At 40.2% G+C, this 17,700-nt stretch overlaps 1 protein-coding gene across 1 annotated transcript in view; it reads right to left on the reverse strand.

The window, feature by feature from the left end:
* Nucleotides 1-17,700, reverse strand: part of MYO3B (myosin IIIB) — a 463,809-nt gene that overhangs the window by 174,407 nt on the left and 271,702 nt on the right. The window contains exons 22-24 of the mRNA XM_089690537.1: nucleotides 13,510-13,589; nucleotides 7,273-7,350; nucleotides 2,093-2,298 (exon numbers count right to left, since the gene is read on the reverse strand). Of these exons, the coding sequence (XP_089546663.1) occupies nucleotides 2,093-2,298; nucleotides 7,273-7,350; nucleotides 13,510-13,589 (364 nt within the window). The remainder of the gene's footprint in view (nucleotides 1-2,092; nucleotides 2,299-7,272; nucleotides 7,351-13,509; nucleotides 13,590-17,700) is intronic.

A 17,700-nucleotide genomic window follows, 5' to 3' on the forward strand; every position in this document is an offset into this window, starting at 1 on the left:
ACTTTATCATCCAGTAGGAAGAAATCTTATTTCATCCCGTGGTACCTCAAAAAAACAAATTTGAATAATCTAGTGCATTACCTTTAAAAATAATATTTATAAATAATATATTCACTCCGTGCAAAAACACAAAACACAAAAACTGTGCAAAAACTGTATATATATCTCTTTCGTGCACATAAGGATTAACTGTGACCACTCTGTGAGCACTGCAATACTGTGTATCCACCAACACCAATAGTATTAGATACTATTACCCTCTGTATCAATATACCAGCATCCAATGAGATCTTCTAATTTGCTCCAAAGAAATTATTCCAAGGTCCTCAAAAGACAAGAAGGGTCTCAAGGCTCATATTCAAGGTATAGGTAAGAAATTTTTAATAGCCACTTACATTAAAATATCATAAATCCAGCTCCCAACATGTTTCTTATGTGAGTTCTATCAAACAAATGCGATAAGCCATGTGTTGACAACCCACAAAATGGCCGCGGCGACACTTCCGGTCTGCGTGCGTGCGTCACGACGTCACACCCTTAACGCGTTTCGTCACTTCCGGACTTCATCTGAAGGGAACCCTTCAGATGAAGTCCGGAAGTGACGAAACGCGTTAAGGGTGTGACGTCGTGACGCACGCACGCAGGCCGGAAGTGTCGCCGCGGCCATTTTGTGGGTTGTCAACACATGGCTTATCGCATTTGTTTGATAGAACTCACATAAGAAACATGTTGGGAGCTGGATTTATGATATTTTAATGTAAGTGGCTATTAAAAATTTCTTACCTATACCTTGAATATGAGCCTTGAGACCCTTCTTGTCTTTTGAGGACCTTGGAATAATTTCTTTGGAGCAAATTAGAAGATCTCATTGGATGCTGGTATATTGATACAGAGGGTAATAGTATCTAATACTATTGGTGTTGGTGGATACACAGTATTGCAGTGCTCACAGAGTGGTCACAGTTAATCCTTATGTGCACGAAAGAGATATATATACAGTTTTTGCACAGTTTTTGTGTTTTGTGTTTTTGCACGGAGTGAATATATTATTTATAAATATTATTTTTAAAGGTAATGCACTAGATTATTCAAATTTGTTTTTTTGAGGTACCACGGGATGAAATAGGATTTCTTCCTACTGGATGATAAAGTTTGAACATTGGGACATTTTTTTGGACACTATTTTTGTTTTTATTGGGACAATTTTTTATTGGGACAATTTTTTTTTTTTTTATTGGGACACTTTTTATTGGACGTTTTTGATTTTCATTTGAGTTTTTATTATTATGATATTTGAATATGAATATGTTTATGTAATTTCAAAAAGGTTATAATATTGTATTACTTTCTGGGGAGAAAGTGTGACTTTTTGAGGTATTTTGGGGGGAAGGTGGTTATACACATACTTAATTCCCATAGACACACTCCTAAATCTTGTGGACAGCCTTCCCAGAAGAGTTGTAGCTGTTATAGCTGCAAAGAGTGGGCCAACTCAATATTGAACCCTATGGACTAAGACTGGGATGCCATTAAAGTTCATGTGCGTGTAAAGGCAGGCGTCCCAATACTTTTGGCAACATAGTGTATTTATATAGAATTGTCTGCTAAGGATCAGTGAAACAGAAGGTTTTTAATTTACCTGAATTTTTTGCAAAGATAGTGAGATTTGGTGAAATTTCACTATTTTGACAAAATGTATTGGAGTCAAAGCTGAAGGCAGTTTCAAGGTAGTTTTTGGTGACTTGTGGCTCCTAATGGTCACAGAAGCCCTTTTTACCGTCCTGGTGGCCTGTTCTTCTGCCCTCATTAGCTTCATTATTTAAAAATTTTCACATAACGAACTAAGTGTGAAAAAAAGGATAAAAAGAAAAAAATAAAGCAACAGTACAGAAATAGTGATCAAATACGCGCAAAAATACAGCCTAGGAAGACACATGTGGTCTTAAGCACATACTGTATATGCAACATGCAATAACAGTACAACCTAAGATGTTGCAAAGCCAAAACTTGACACAAATGTTAATATCAAGTAGCATATTATATAGTTCTACTACTCTATGTGTTCCAGATGCTTGCTTTATTATATTTGTACCTTTTTAGAAACTCTTCAAATAAAATACGGTGAGAATATCCTTCTCTACGAATGTTAACAGTTTCCAGAATGCCCGTATAACGCAGCTGCATGAGCACCCGATCCCTTGAGAACTTCATCGCTTCTCGGTCATCATTTGGTTTGATGCAGCGCACAAAGTGAGGCTGTCCAACCACCATTTTTGACAAAAGATCCATTAAGGAGTACTAAAGAAAAACATAGGCAAAAATATTATAAAAAAGCAAAAAATAATAAGACCGTACAGATTACTGAAGAATAAACAAAAAAGTTGTATAGAAGTTTAATGTGTGAGTGAATTCATAAACCTCAGTGGTTTTGTTGTTAAAGTATATGTAAACCCAGTCACTAAAATCCTAAAATCTGTAGGCTTTAACATGTTAATATAAATTTAAAAGTAGCTATAAAGATCTAAATCTGCATCTTTCATTAAACTATTACTTGGTGATCCTGCCATAAAGATCCTTATGAAGCCACTTCCTTTTATCGGGTGACAATGTTCTGTCACTATCTCCCAATTGTTTTCAGTTGTCATTTTTTCAATGATTGTTCCTATGCAAATTAAAAGTGGTCTATGAAGATTACACATATTGCACAGGCATGTTCTACTGGTGTCACCACCAGGAAACACATCCTGAGAAATGAAGTGCAGCCATTGCTGCAGTGCATGAATGTGGACAGAAAATGGACACAATGAGGCTGCAGGAGGCCAGCAGTGCTTATATGCAACAACTGAAAAAAAAAAGGCAAGAACAATATTGTATTTGAAAAACAGTATTTAAAAAAATGTGGCAATTGATTACTATGCACAGTGATTCCCATCCACTTTAACTTTGTAACTTTATTAGTACACATTTGGGCATATATTAATAATACGGCGGAACAGAACAATGGCAGAGTGTAAATATATTTATTGACATTTTAATGTCCGTTACATGATGCTACTTTTGAGCAATCCTGCATTAGTCTAATACATAAAACCAATATCCTTCTCAAATAAATTAGTGTCACATAATATAAATGTTATTTCAAAAGCTCTAGGGAGTTTAATTAACTAAATTAAAGCAATGCAATTTTTCCTCAATGTGAAATTGCATGTTTAGGGTAAAATTGATTTACTTATGCCTGTGTGACATCTTTACAATTGGTTTAACTAGTGCAAGGTTCAGATTATCTATTACAAATGAAAATGAAAACATTTACTATTGAAAGTACATGTGAAAATGAAAAGTGGTAGACTGATACAGTTTGTCTTGATATAGTTTAAAGCGGAGCTCCATTCCCCCAATAAATTTTTGGTAAAGCAGATCCACGATGACCTTTCAATAGCATTAACAATTGGAATAATTCAGTAGTAAAAGCATTGTAATTACTTAGTATTAAAAATTTACCATGATCTCGGAAGCAGGCAGGCGCTATGATGGCTGTGGGCATCTGAAACCTGCAGATATTTATTTCCGGGAATCGATGCTGCACCACTCGTTCTCACGCCTGGAATCCCAGCATGAACCACTCGTTCTCGTGCCTGCGCAGTACAGACACTGCTCGGCGCGACGTGTGTAGTTCCCGCCCCTGTCAGTCAACCTGTACATTCGAGTCATTTCTGGTTTCCAAGTCCCACGATTACAGGAAACCAAAGGACTCCTGGGATACAGGAAACAACATCCAAGGAGACCTTGCAAATCGCCTTACAACGTCATTGCCCAGGCGGCCGTGACCGGAACTGCAGGCTTGCAGTGGATTTAAAGGTATGTACAGTGGGAATCAAAAGTTTGGGCACCCCAGCTAAAAATTTGCATTAATGTGCATAAAGAAGCCAAGGAAAGATGGAAAAATCTCCAAAAGGCATCAAATTACAGATTAGACATTCTTATAATATGTCAACAAAAGTTAGATTTTATTTCCATCATTTACACTTTCAAAATAACAGAAAACAAAAAAATGGCGTCTGCAAAAGTTTGGGCACCCTGCAGAATTTATAGCATGCACTGCCCCCTTTGCAAAGCTGAGACCTGCCAGTGTCATGGATTGTTCTCAATCATCGTCTGGGAAGACCAGGTGATGTCAATCTCAAAGGTTTTAAATGCCCAGACTCATCTGACCTTGCCCCAACAATCAGCACCATGGGTTCTTCTAAGCAGTTGTCTAGAAAACTGAAACTGAAAATAGTTGACGCTCACAAAGCTGGAGAAGGCTATAAGAAGATAGCAAAGCGTTTTCAGATGTCAATATCCTCTGTTCGGAATGTAATTAAGAAATGGCAGTCATCAGGAACAGTGGAAGTTAAAGCAAGATCTGGAAGACCAAGAAAAATATCAGACAGAACAGCTCGCAGGATTGTGAGAAAAACAATTCAAAACCCACGTTTGACTGCACGATCCCTCCAGAAAGATCTGGCAGACACTGGAGTTGTGGTACACTATTCCACTATAAAGAGATACTTGTACAAATATGGTCTTCATGGAAGAGTCATCAGAAGAAAACCTCTTCTACGTCCTCACCACAAAAATCATCGTTTGAACTTTGCAAATGAACATATAGACAAGCCTGATGCATTTTGGAAACAAGTTCTGTGGACCGATGAGGTTATAATTGAACTTTTTGGCCGGAATGAGCAAAGGTACGTTTGGAGAAGAAGGGGCACAGAATTTAATGAAAAGAACCTCTGTCCAACTGTTAAGCATGGGGTTGGATCAATCATGCTTTGGGGTTGTGTTGCAGCCAGTGGCACACAGAACATCTCACGAGTAGAAGGAAAAATGGATTCAATAAAATTTCAGCAAATTTTGGATGGTAACTTGATGCCATCTGTGAAAAAGCTGAAGTTAAAGAGAGGATGGCTTCTACAAATGGATAATGATCCTAAACACACCTCGAAATCCACGGGGGATTACATCAAGAGGCGTAAACTGAAGGTTTTGCCATGGCCTTCACAATCTCCTGACCTCAACATAATTGAAAATCTATGGCTAGACCTTAAAAGAGCAGTGCGTGACAGACAGCCCAGAAATCTCAAAGAACTGGAAGACTTTTGTAAGGAAGAATGGGCAAAGATACCTCAAACAAGAATTGAAAGACTCTTGGCTGGCTACAAAAAGCGTTTACAAGCTGTGATACTTGCCAAAGGGGGCAGTACAAGATATTAACTCTGCAGGGTGCCCAAACTTTTGCAGATGCCATTTTTTTGTTTTCTGTTATTTTGAAAGTGTAAATGATGGAAATAAAATCTAACTTTTGTTGACATATTATAAGAATGTCTAATCTGTAATTTGATGCCTTTTGGAGATTTTTCCATCTTTCCTTGGCTTCTTTATACACATTAATACAAATTTTTAGCTGGGGTGCCCAAACTTTCGATCCCCACTGTATATTAAAAAAAAAAAAAATATATCCAACTTGTTCTTTATTTCACAGGGACAACATGATCAGGTAAAGTATGAAAAATGGGTGGAACTCCGCTTTAAGAAACTATTGTATTTTTTAACATGGATGTTTTTGTAACATATACTTTAAAATCTGGGATAATGTTTACATGTTTATATGGCTCTCGAGATGATTCATAAAATTGGGGAAAAGAAATAAAGGAATTGGAGTGGTTATCAAAAGCAGTTATCAAAAGAAAACAGTCAGGTTTTACCTTTCATTTTAGGTAAAAAATAAGAACTCTTATTATTCATATTAAAAAAACAATGTTAATTTTGAGTTAAAATGAATGTCTAGACTAAATAATGTTATATATATATATATATATATATATATATATATATATATCACCTACTAACTGCTAAAACCAACGACCATTACTCCATACTCATACTCCTTGACCTTTCCGCTACCTTTGACACAGTCGACCACCCGTTCCTCCTCAGTAAACTCCGCTCTCTCCTGGTTCTCCTCTTACCTTTCTCAGTGCACTTTCAGTGTCACATACAACTCCTCCGCTCCTCTTCCCCTTTCTGTTGGGGTACCCCAAGGTTCTGTTCTTGGACCCCTCCTTTTCTCTCTCTATACCTCCTCCCTGGGCCAAATGATAACCTTCCATGGCTTCCAATACCACCTCTATGCTGATGACACCCAAATTTATCTCTCCACTTCCCAGCTCACCCCCTCAATCACCTCACGTATCACAAATCTACTAAGCGACATATCAGCATGGATGTCACATCACTACCTCAAACTCAATCTTTCAAAAACTGAGCTTATAATATTTCCTCCTCCTCGATCCCCCACTCACGACTTTACCATTAAAATCAACAACACAACCATTGGTCCTTCCCCTCATGCCAGGGTGCTAGGCGTAATCCTAGACTCTGACCACTCCTTTGGGCCCCAAATCCACTCACTGGCTAAATCCTGCCGCCTCAACCTCCGGAACATTTCAAAAATCCGCCCCTTCCTGACCAATGACACCACAAAACAACTTATCCATGCCTTGGTTATATCCCGCCTCGATTACTGCAACTCCCTCCTCACTGGTCTACCGTTACACAGGCTATCCCCCCTTCAGTCTATTATGAATGCTGCTGCTAGACTCATACTGTACACCTTAACAACCAATCAGTGTCTGCTGCCCCTCTCTGCCAATCCCTTCACTGGCTTCCACTAACCCAACGTATAAAATTCAAAATACTAAGCACAGCTTACAAAGCCACCCACAACACTGCCCCTAGCTACATCACTGACCTCATCCACAGATATCGGCCAAATCGCCCACTCCGCTCCTCCCATGATATCTTCCTCTCTAGCTCCCTCATCACCTCCTCCCATGCTTGCCTCCAGGACCTCTCCCATCCTCTGGAACTCCCTACCACAGCATGTCCGGTCAGCCCCCACCCTGTCTGCCTTTAGGCGATCTTTGAAAACGCACTTCTTCAGGGAAGCCTACCCCACCTCCACCTAAGAACTGTACTTCAATCACCTCCGCCAGATCATCCCCCGCACCTTTTGTATCACCTCCCCCTTCCTTTAGATTGTAAGCTCCACGAGCAGGGCCCTCCTATTCCTTCTGTACTGAAATGTATTGTAATTGTATTGTCTCCCTTATACTGTAAAGTGCTGCGCAAACTGTTGTCTCTATATAAATCCTGTATAATAATAATTATATATATATATATTTGTTTTAAGCGTTTGAGATTAGCTATGCTAGGAGTACGTAAGCTTACCCTGAAATACGAAGCCACTGTTTGTCTTTTCATATTTGTTGTCTCCTCTGGATGTCTCATCATTTCCATAGTGTCCACCTAAAGGCAAAAATATATAGTTATATGAAGTGCTCATATAATATAGGTAGGTTTAGGTTACCTGACTTAACAATTATACATTTATAACACTTATACTGCATAATAGGTCTGTCTACCTCTAGCCTAAAGATTGCAAAGCTTCTTGGTTTAAAATGTTTACAAGAGCACAATGGATAGCTTTTTTAAGTAGGACTTGTAATATAAATGTGTAACACCAACTACAGTAACTTTAACGGTCTGAAACAGTGTACAAAAATGTATTTCTAATTAAGCTACAATAGATGTTTCTGTCATCTTCTGTACTGCCATACTGCTTGGACCTGCTGCCATAATTTCCTTAAATATGCAACTAATTATGATGAATGTAGATTATATGTGGTGAAATACCACTCATAATATCATTTTAAAGAATAGTTACTCTTTGAAAATTAAAGGTTAACACTTAATATTACAGTTGCAAGAAAAAGTATGTGAACCCCTTGGGATTACGTGGAGTTTTGCATGAATTGGGCATAAAATGTGCTCTGAACGTCATCTAAGTCACAACAATAGAAGAACACAGTCTGCTGAACATAATACTACACAAACATTAGATGTTGCCATGGTTTAATTGCACATAACATGTAAACATTCACAGTGCAGGGAGGAAAAAGTATGTGAACCTTTGGACTTAATAACTGGTTGACCCTCCTTTGGCAGCAATAACCTCAACTAAATGTTTCCTGTAGTTGAAGATCAGACCTGCACAATGATCTGGAGTAATTTTGGACCACTCCTCTTCACAAAACGGTTTCAGTGTAGCAATATTCTTGGGATGTCTGGTGTGAATCGCTCTCTTAAGGTCATGCCACAGCATTTCAATCGGGTTGAGGTCAGGACTCTGACTGGGCCACTCCAGAAGGCGTATTCTGTGCTGTTGCAGCCATTGTTTTGTTGAATTACTTGTATGCTTTGGGTCATTGTCCTGTTGCATCACCCATCCTCTGCGGAGCTTCAGTTGGCGGACAGATGGTCGTACGTTTTCCTGCAAAATGTCTTGATAAACTCTGGAATTCATTTTCCCATCAATGACAACAATCCGTCCAGGCCCTGAGGCAGCAAAGCAGCCCCAAACCATGATGCTCCCTCCGCCATGTTTTACAGTGGGGATGAGGTTTTGATGTTGGTGTGCTGTGCCTTTTTTTCTCCACACATAGTGTTGTGTGTTCTTCCCAAACAACTCAATCTTGGTTTCATCAGTCCACAGTATATTTTGCCAGTAGTGCTGTGAAACATCCAGGTGCTCTTTTGCAAACTTCAAACGTGCTGCAATATTCTTTTTGGACAGCAATGGCTTCCTCCGTGGTGTCCTCCCATGTACTCCATTCTTGTTTAATGTTTTCCTTATTGTAGATGTGTCAACAAAAATGTTAGCATGTGCCAGAGATTTCTGTAGGTCTTTAGCTGACACTCTGGGATTCTTCTTTACCTCATGCAGCATTCTGCGCTGTGCTCTTGCAGTCATTTTTACAGGACGACCATGCCTAGGGAGAGTAGCAACAGTGCTAAACTTTCTCCATTTGTAGCCAGTCTGTCTTATCGTGGACACATGAACATCAAGGCTTTTGGAGATACTTTTGTAACCCTTTCCAGCTTCATGCAAGTCAACAATTTTTGATCGTAGGTCTTCTGAGAGCTCTTTTCTGCGAGGCATGGTTCACATCAGACAGTGCTTCTTGAAACCAGTAAACCCAAAACAGGTGTGTGTTTTTTAAGGGCAGGACAGCTGTCAGCAACACATCCAATATCATCACACTGATTGGAGTCAAGGTTGGCTCACTCCTGGCTCCAAATAGCTCTGGGAGAAGTCATTAAGCTAGGGCCTCACATACTTTTTCCTCCCTGCACTGTGAATGTTTACATGTTATGTGCAATGAAACCATGGCAACATCTAATGTTTGTGTAGTATTATGTTCAGCAGACTGTGTTCTTCTATTGTTGTGACTTAGATGACGTTCAGAGCACATTTTATGCCCAATTCATGCAAAACTCCAAGTAATCCCAAGGGGTTCACATACTTTTTCTTGCAACTGTATATGCAGTGTTTTCTTCAATAGTCTCCAAATCTTCTGGTTTAATGATCATATAACAAGTGGGTTTAGGAGACAGGAGCTGTATCACCTTATTGTTCATGATAGAAAATTAAGACAAATTCATACCAGGCTCCAGCATGCACCATTTAATTAAAAGAGATTTACGCCATTTTTAGTGGAATCTTAAATTTAAAAAACCTTTAAAATAGATCACTCCTAATGTCTGCAAATAAATTATGAATCCAATCGTACACCACTCTTTACAAACTTAAGTAAACTGATGTCTCTCAATGTACTACTCACTATACTGATTCAATTATCTCCAACTCTGTATTAGATCCCTAACCATCTGCAATATGTGGATTGTTAAGAAAAGGACCTTGGTGGGAGTATAAATCCGGAGGACTGGAAGCAGGTCTGGTATACCACTTCCCATTGCTTCATAAATGATTCAGCTAAAGAACCCAACTTCAAACTACTCCATCATTGGTATCTTAGCATCTGTCAAAGTTTACTCCTTCAGAGTTGGGACTGTGTTTCAGAAGATAAACTCTGGGCACCCTCTATGATGGTCATACCTTCGCAGTAGGAGGTTTTGGAGTGGGGTATACCAGATGCTTTACACTCATCTGGGCAGGGGCATCCATGAAAGAGCATAAAAGGGCCTTATAAGACTTGAGCTCGAGTATTGTATGAATACCCAGTTCCATCTCCTTATGTTTCTTTTCAACAAGTCTTGGCTAAAGCTTGGTGGTCATCTAGCCCACAATTGGCACATGTTCAAAATAAAATGGCATTGTATCTCTTGAATGAAGAGATGTCAGTCATTTTTTTTAAATTCAATATTTATAGCTCGTTCCAAGAACATATCACAGTACATACAGTGAATGAGTGTGCAATGCAGATATACACAAAAAGGAAAACATCATTAAAAATGGTGACTCAGTAGGTCAACAGGTACCTTGTATTCTGAGAGACCTTTTCCCCTCCATGCACTACACTCAGTATAAAATCTCCTTATTTCTTGGGAAGGCAAAGGCCCAGAGTTTATCTTCTGAAACACAGTCCCAACTCTGAAGGAGTAAACTTTGACAGATGCTAAGATACCAATGATGGAGTAGTTTGAAGTTGGGTTCTTTAGCTGAATCATTTATGAAGCAATGGGAAGTGGTATACCAGACCTGCTTCCAGTCCTCCGGATTTATACTCCCACCAAGGTCCTTTTCTTAACAATCCACATATTGCAGATGGTTAGGGATCTAATACAGAGTTGGAGATAATTGAATCAGTATAGTGAGCTATTAGTAAACCAACAAACATATTATTATGAGTCTTGTGACAAGAGTAGTTTTGTTGGAGATGGAGTGGGAGTGGGTGTTAAGGAAAGAATAAGGGGATTGAGGGAGATTAAGGTGAAGAAACCCAAAAAAGAAGGTTTGGATGTGGCAGTCCCCAGCCGTGAGGGTGTGACTATAGTCACAGGAAAGGGGAAAGAGGTTCTTTGCAAGGTTCAGATAGAGGTGTACTGTTTCTGTGACAGACTGCAAGATAATTTAGCATAATAAATTTATATTCATCAGAGTATTGGAACTGATGCCATTAAAACCAAGTTTCATGAAATGCCTCTTCCTGGATTCAGAAAAAGAGGTGAGGTCTTCCATTCGCCTGATTTGTTAACAACAGCCCATTGGCCAGAGGTGGGAGGGGTAGTATCTTCCCATTTAGTCAGTATACAGGATTTTGTAGTGTTTAATAGCTAGTTAATAGGGAACACCTATATCACTTCCTTGAGAGCAGGCTTAGATGTAAGAGATATGCAGCAGGGTCATCACATAAGTCAATCCCTGTAAACATAGTGATCTGCTACTGTATCTCCTCCTAATAGGGTTGTTTTAGAGGGCAGGAACAGAACAGTCTGTTTAGCACATAGATAGGGAGTCTATACCGCCTGGCCAGCAATTTATACAATTTATAGAACAATTTTTCCTCTTTTTGTTCTGACATGAAAGTTTGACAAATTAAGCAAGAAAGGGTGGGTTAAAAGTCTTCCAGTGGGGCCATGGGAACAGAATGGGTGTCCTAGCAGACTGGGGTCTTAGTAAGTGGGAGAAGATGTGACATGAGGATCTTCAGTACGGACAGAAAATGTTTGGCTTGCATGTCCAATCAAACTAATCAGGGTCCACCATAGCTTGTGTTTCAGACATAGATTTGAGCAGTGGCGTAATTAGACCCTTCAGGGCCCTGGTGCGAGAAACTATGAAGGGCTCCCTGACCCCCGGCTGGGGTTCTTCTCTGCAAGCCCAGTGGATGGATTGCCAAGGCCCGGGCGCAAGTGCAACCTTTGTGACCCTTGTAGTTCCACCACCGGTGTCAGCAATTTTTTAAATTTGTGTTTAAAATATCTTTTCCAATTTTTTTAAGAGTCCCGTTGGGGGGGGGGGGGTGAGATATCAGGGATGTAAAGAGGAAGGGAAGGAAAAGGAGAGGAGTGGCTCTCTCTTTGATCTGTCATGATGTGGGGCTCTATCCACTGTGCGAGAACCCGCTGTTCTGGCCAGCAGCTTCAGAAGGAGCGGAGGATGGGATGTCAAAGGTGGCAGCTGCTCTTCCGGAACCGCTGGAGCGTATGCTGTCCAGGGGAACACAAACCGGAAGTGACATGGACATGGAACAGTGACGCGTTTCAGAGCATGCACAAAGCTCCTTCTTCAAGACCGGTCATGAAAAAGGAGCTTTGCACACGCCCCAAAACGCACCCACATCACTTCCGGTTGGCCCTGGACAGCTTTTGTTGCAGTGTACACTCCAGCAGCCCTAGAAGAAAGGGGGCCATCTTTGACAAACCATTCTCAGCTCCCCCTGCAGCTGCTGACTGGCACAGTGGGTTCTCACACAGTGGATAGAGCCCCGTATCATGATGGATCATACAGAGCCTGTTTTTACTGCCACCATGTAAGTGTTTCTAACCGCTGTCATCAAAGTGAATTTGGATATACTGCACTTAGAAGCACCTTCCTGTCTTATCCTCCTTCACATACAGAGTCTGCTTCAACTCCCAGAAGTGCTGCCCAGTGCCTGTGTTCCAGTTCATCATCTATCATTGACTGACATTCTTCCATCCACAGCATTCTCCATTGATGCGCTCTACATACATCTTCTATTACTTAGTTGAGAGTTTTAAAGTAAACCCATGGTAGGGCAGAGTGGCATGCTGCATATCTGCTGTTCTAAGTCGATCAAGTATTGCTGCTAAACGTACAGAGTGGTGATACCGGATGGGACCAGGGAAAAACCTTTCCTTTTTCTGTTCTTGGATAAAAGTAGTAGCTTACTGGCTATCCTTGGGTTCTTGTTTGCTGAAAGAAACTTAATGAACTTGCTTTAGAGTGATATGTCTGCAATCCTGAATGATAAGATGTGCAAATATGATTGGGTCTGAGCCCCCTGGATTGATCATTACTTACTTAAATGGTTTGTTTTAACCCTCTAACTGTTAGCTTGTCTGGGCAGCTCAGGCTGTTAAAGTAAGGTAAAAAATAACAGATTACTGAGAGGATTACAGGTGAAAATGTAATAAATTATTGTTTTTGTGCAAGCTACAGTTCAGCTTACATTTTTTAGTCAGGTCCATCTAAATCATCTGCAGCCACCACATCTAAGAATTGGTAAACTGCAATATATTACATTTTTGTTTTTTGGGGTTTAATACTTTTTTGGGGGGGGAGGGTTGGGTATAGTGACTTTGACCATTCACTGTTGACCACCTGACAATTTTTAACTTTTCGCTCCACACCTTTTCCATCTTGTCTCCATGTATGTCTTTCCCCTCCTTATTCTTCTATGCTCACTCTCTATTGCTCTTTCTTGTTACAATGTTGCAGTCACAAAATCCCAGTTTGTTTTTTGATTGCTGGCACGTGGACTTCAGAGGGGAATTTTCATAATCCTAGTTTGACATTGTTATTTGCCTTGTCTCTGTATAAGTACCTTTTTTTCCAATGGAATTGTGTTTACTGCTCTGTACATCTAAAAATGTATTGAAGAGAGAAGACCTTAAAAATTTACAGTATCTATTTATACTGACCTTGATACGCCCAGCATTTAATTGAGGTGGTAGGGATCTTGAAGCTGCTGTTACTCGTGCTCTAGACTGAGCTAAGTTACCTGCAGAACAAATGGAAGGATAATATTTTTTTTTATTATATTGTCCGGATAAATTTTGTAACACTTTACAAAGTATGAAAACCATTAGTCTATGCACCTACATGAGCTTGCAATCTAAAGTCTTCTTGGACGTTATTCATTTAAAAACAAACACCATGAGGACAATTTTGGATACAAGCCAATTCGCTAAATGTAAATGTGTAAACTCGTGTGCTGCTACTCCAGTGTATTGCCCAATTAAATAAATGTGTATGATAGATATCATTTAAATGAAGTATTGTATACTATATAGAACTGCTGCTACCACTATTGCAGTGTACTCTGTGTACTATAAGGAATATTGAAGTGTACACTATACCATAAGGAAATACTTCAACTTGAAAATGGGGTGCTGTCCCTTTAACTACTAAAAATAGTGATTGAAACCTTACATAAATTCACCAAGATAAATAATACCAAAATTAATTCTGTTATATCAAACTTAACTTACTATAAAACTGATAAGTATACCATGTGACCATACAACATAATAAATTAAACAATAAAGTGCATAAGTGCAAACAAAAGTCTTTAAGGGCTCGTTCACACTTGACTGTTTTACCAACGCTTGCCAAACGCCCCTATAGCGTTTGGCAAGCATTGGTCCGGCGTTTGCGGAGCGTTTTTTAACGCTCGGCAAACGCTCTGCAAACGCCGCATGCGCGGTTTAGCGGTGGTTGCTAGGCATTTGCCGAGTGTTAAAATTGCCCCACAAACGCCTATAATGAAGTTTGAATGGTGTTACCGCTCCGCAAATGCCCTGCAACCGCGTCGCAACCGCACCACAAACGCCGGCCGGGCTTTTGCGGAGCGGCACCATAGACTAGAATAGGAGGCTTCAACGTCTCCTGACTCAACCACAGGCGTCCGTTTTGCCGCGACATGATGCTAGCGCTCCCATTAGAACAGCACCATGTGCTGCAATGTGCAGAATTGTCAGAGGCGTTTGGGAAGCGGTAAAATGCTTCCCAAATGCCTCTCTGTTGCCTGCACACAGTGCTAGTGTGAACGTAACCTAAGGCTCTGTTCAGTGTGCCGCGACTTGGGATCCGACTTGTGGGACCCCAAGTCGCATGACACGTGAAATCCCATGCTAAATAGTAATCACCTGCACTTAGGACACACCAATCAATAGTGCACACCCAAATACTATACTATAATGGGCTGCTACTTCTAAAAAGGTACAACCTTATCAACACATCACACAAAATAAGAAGCGCTGCCCAAATTATTGATAAAATGACATTGATCTTAAACTTAAATACAATAAATACAAAAGAATAATGAAAATAAATAATGTGAAATAAAAGTCCTTAATGTGAATGCAATAAGTGCAAATATTCCTTTTGCATCCAACAGGTGATATGTGCTCTGTGTTCCCCACCTATGTGCCCCCTAACTCACAAACTATAGTGGACTGTTATTGTGAAGTAAGAGTCATTCACACTTTGGTGGGGCATGAAGAGTTATGCTGGATCTTGTAGTCCTCCTGGTTATGTGATGCTTGCAATCCTCAGTGATCCAGATAAAGTGCTGGTAAAAGGTATATGCATGTAAGGAATGGAAAGAGGCATCCAAATAGTGTAACTCCATTTATTGGTTTAAAAGCAGACACACTGATATTGCACTCACATGTTTCCAGAGAAAATAAGCATGAATCGCCAACTATATAGCAGTGAATCACTTGTGCTCTTCAGACACCTGTGCTAGCATCAAAACGATCTGTACTAATGCGTTTCACCCCTCCCACTGGGCGTCCTCAGAGGCATGTAAAATCCCATGTTAGTCAATGAGAGCTGTCTTAATTAGCACTACTGAAGTCATAGACTTTAGAAAAGGTTCCTGTACTACTTCAAGGCGACTTCTATCCAACTTGTACTCATAGACGTTAATGGAAGTCACCTCCAAGTCGGATCCTCATCTATATTGATGCGATTTAGATCCAACATTACAGGAAGATTACCCAGGCATTCCCTGAAAGTTGCTTCCGAGTTGCTTCAAAGTCGCTTTAAAGTAGTACTCAAGTCACTTGGCAAAGTCGCAGTGGTGTGAACCAAGACTTAATTATAGTCCGTAAAGTTCAAAATAAGTGCCCACACACATCAGATGTTTTCATACTGTGACAAAAATTCTTTCATAAAGAGCTTTCACTAAAGTGCTCCAGTGCCCACGGTACCAATATACCTCTGTGCAGGGCAGCCATCACAAATATTGGGGCCCCTTACACAGCTTTAAGCCTGGGTCCCCTCTGGCCTGACCACCAACATTCCCCGGGACCTACCCACTGGCCTTCCCACTGAATCCACCCACTGGCCACCCCACCGAGGCCTTCAGTGCACCCACTTTATTGTAACACTCTTACAAATTATTATATGAAAATGAAAAGTGTCATCAGTGCTTTCAAGATTCAACAGTGAGGAATTATATATTGGCCAGAAAACAGACAAAGAAAAAAAAAAGGAGGGGGGGGGGGGGAGCGAGAAAAAAGGAAGAGATCATCAAAAGAAGAAAAAGAAAAATTGGAAAATAGAATAGATTAAGATAAAACAATAATCAAAGGTAATAATAAATAAAAATCAAACAAACCAAAATAAACTATAGAAAAGGTATGAAAAAAACTAAAAGGGGGGGGGGGTCGGGCTGGGGGGAAAATTGCAGGGGAGAGAAACAAGGAAAGAGTGTACCATAAAGAGAAGAAGAAAAAAGGGGGGGGGGGAAGGGAAAGAAGAAAAGAAAGAGGGGGGAGAGCAGAATAAAAGGGAGGTGGAAGAAAACCACTTGCCCCTAAGGACTATAGGCCTCACATAACACTTTCATCAGAATTTAGCTCAGTGAAACTACGTATGTGGCTACATCAAGTGAAATTGTTGATCGATCAAAAAGGAGCAGTGTTGGGGCTGCGTAGTCAGGCCAATATTCATATAGTGGACAAAGAGAGAAAAAAAGGAAAGGAGAAATAAGGCAGACATAGTGAAAACACAGTATTGATTACAAAACCTAAAACATAGCTGACCTTGCGTGTCCAGGTCAAAGGAAAACGAATCAGACAGAAATTGAAAAAGTAATGTATATTGTTTACTGTCAAGAAAACATGTAAATGACAGATTGGTGTTAAGACTACCGGGTTGTACTGTGTCCAACATGTATATCCAGTATGCCTCATGGCGGAGGAGTAATCGATCCCGATCACCTCCCCTGACAGGTTGTTTGACGCGTTCGATCACCATCCCCCGTAGCTCATGAGTTTGGTTTTTAGATGTCACAAAATGCACAGCTACAGGCTTACTAAGATCAATTGGTTCACCCATCTCTGTTTTTGCCACGGCAGTTCTAATATCGCTTCTGTGCTTTTGAAACCATTTCTTAAACGGACCAATTGTCTTGCCAACGTAGGTTAATGCACAAGGGCATTGGGTATGCATGTATAAAGAGATGTAATGTCCATCGTGGCCAATTTCAATCCTTCCTGAAATGAGGGAAAAGCCCTTCGTTTATCTAGAGTCATTGATATCACGAATGTAGGCTGGTAGTTCCTTGACAAGGGGTTGCAAGTGAGAATCTATAAACTGGGCTAATGGTTGGGTAATAGCCTCAGTGCCAGAAACAATCGGTCTGAACTTCAGGGGAGTAGTCTATGGATCTTTGATAGCCCATAGATCACTGGTATACGAGGATTGTAATTAAACAGAAATTCAGCAATCCCACTGGTTATTCAACCATTAGTTCACCCAATGTCAATCAGGTTCATCAGTCCGTTCCTAGTGCCTCGCGAGGGATCCCTCTTTATTGCTGCATTGCTCGTGGTGTCCGCCAACATGCAGAGCATACAGTCCCTGTAGTCAGTGTACTCCATGATCACAATACCTCCACCCTGCTGGTTTTTTTTAATGAAGTTTTAATGATGTTTTTGTCTTCCTTTAAGGACTTTAATGCCACAATTTGCTCAGAGCTCAAGTTAGTGTGGTTATTCTTGGGGATGTTATTGAAGGCATCATATTTGATTGTGTATAGTTACCGATAGAATGGAACTGTCCTGGAGGTGTAAATTTACTTTTCAGTCTAAAATGGGTAG

The sequence above is a fragment of the Staurois parvus genome, unplaced genomic scaffold, assembly GCF_062004578.1.
Source record: "Staurois parvus isolate SC_StPar_1 unplaced genomic scaffold, SC_StPar_1.0 ptg000530l, whole genome shotgun sequence".
Taxonomy (NCBI): Eukaryota; Metazoa; Chordata; class Amphibia; order Anura; family Ranidae; genus Staurois; species Staurois parvus.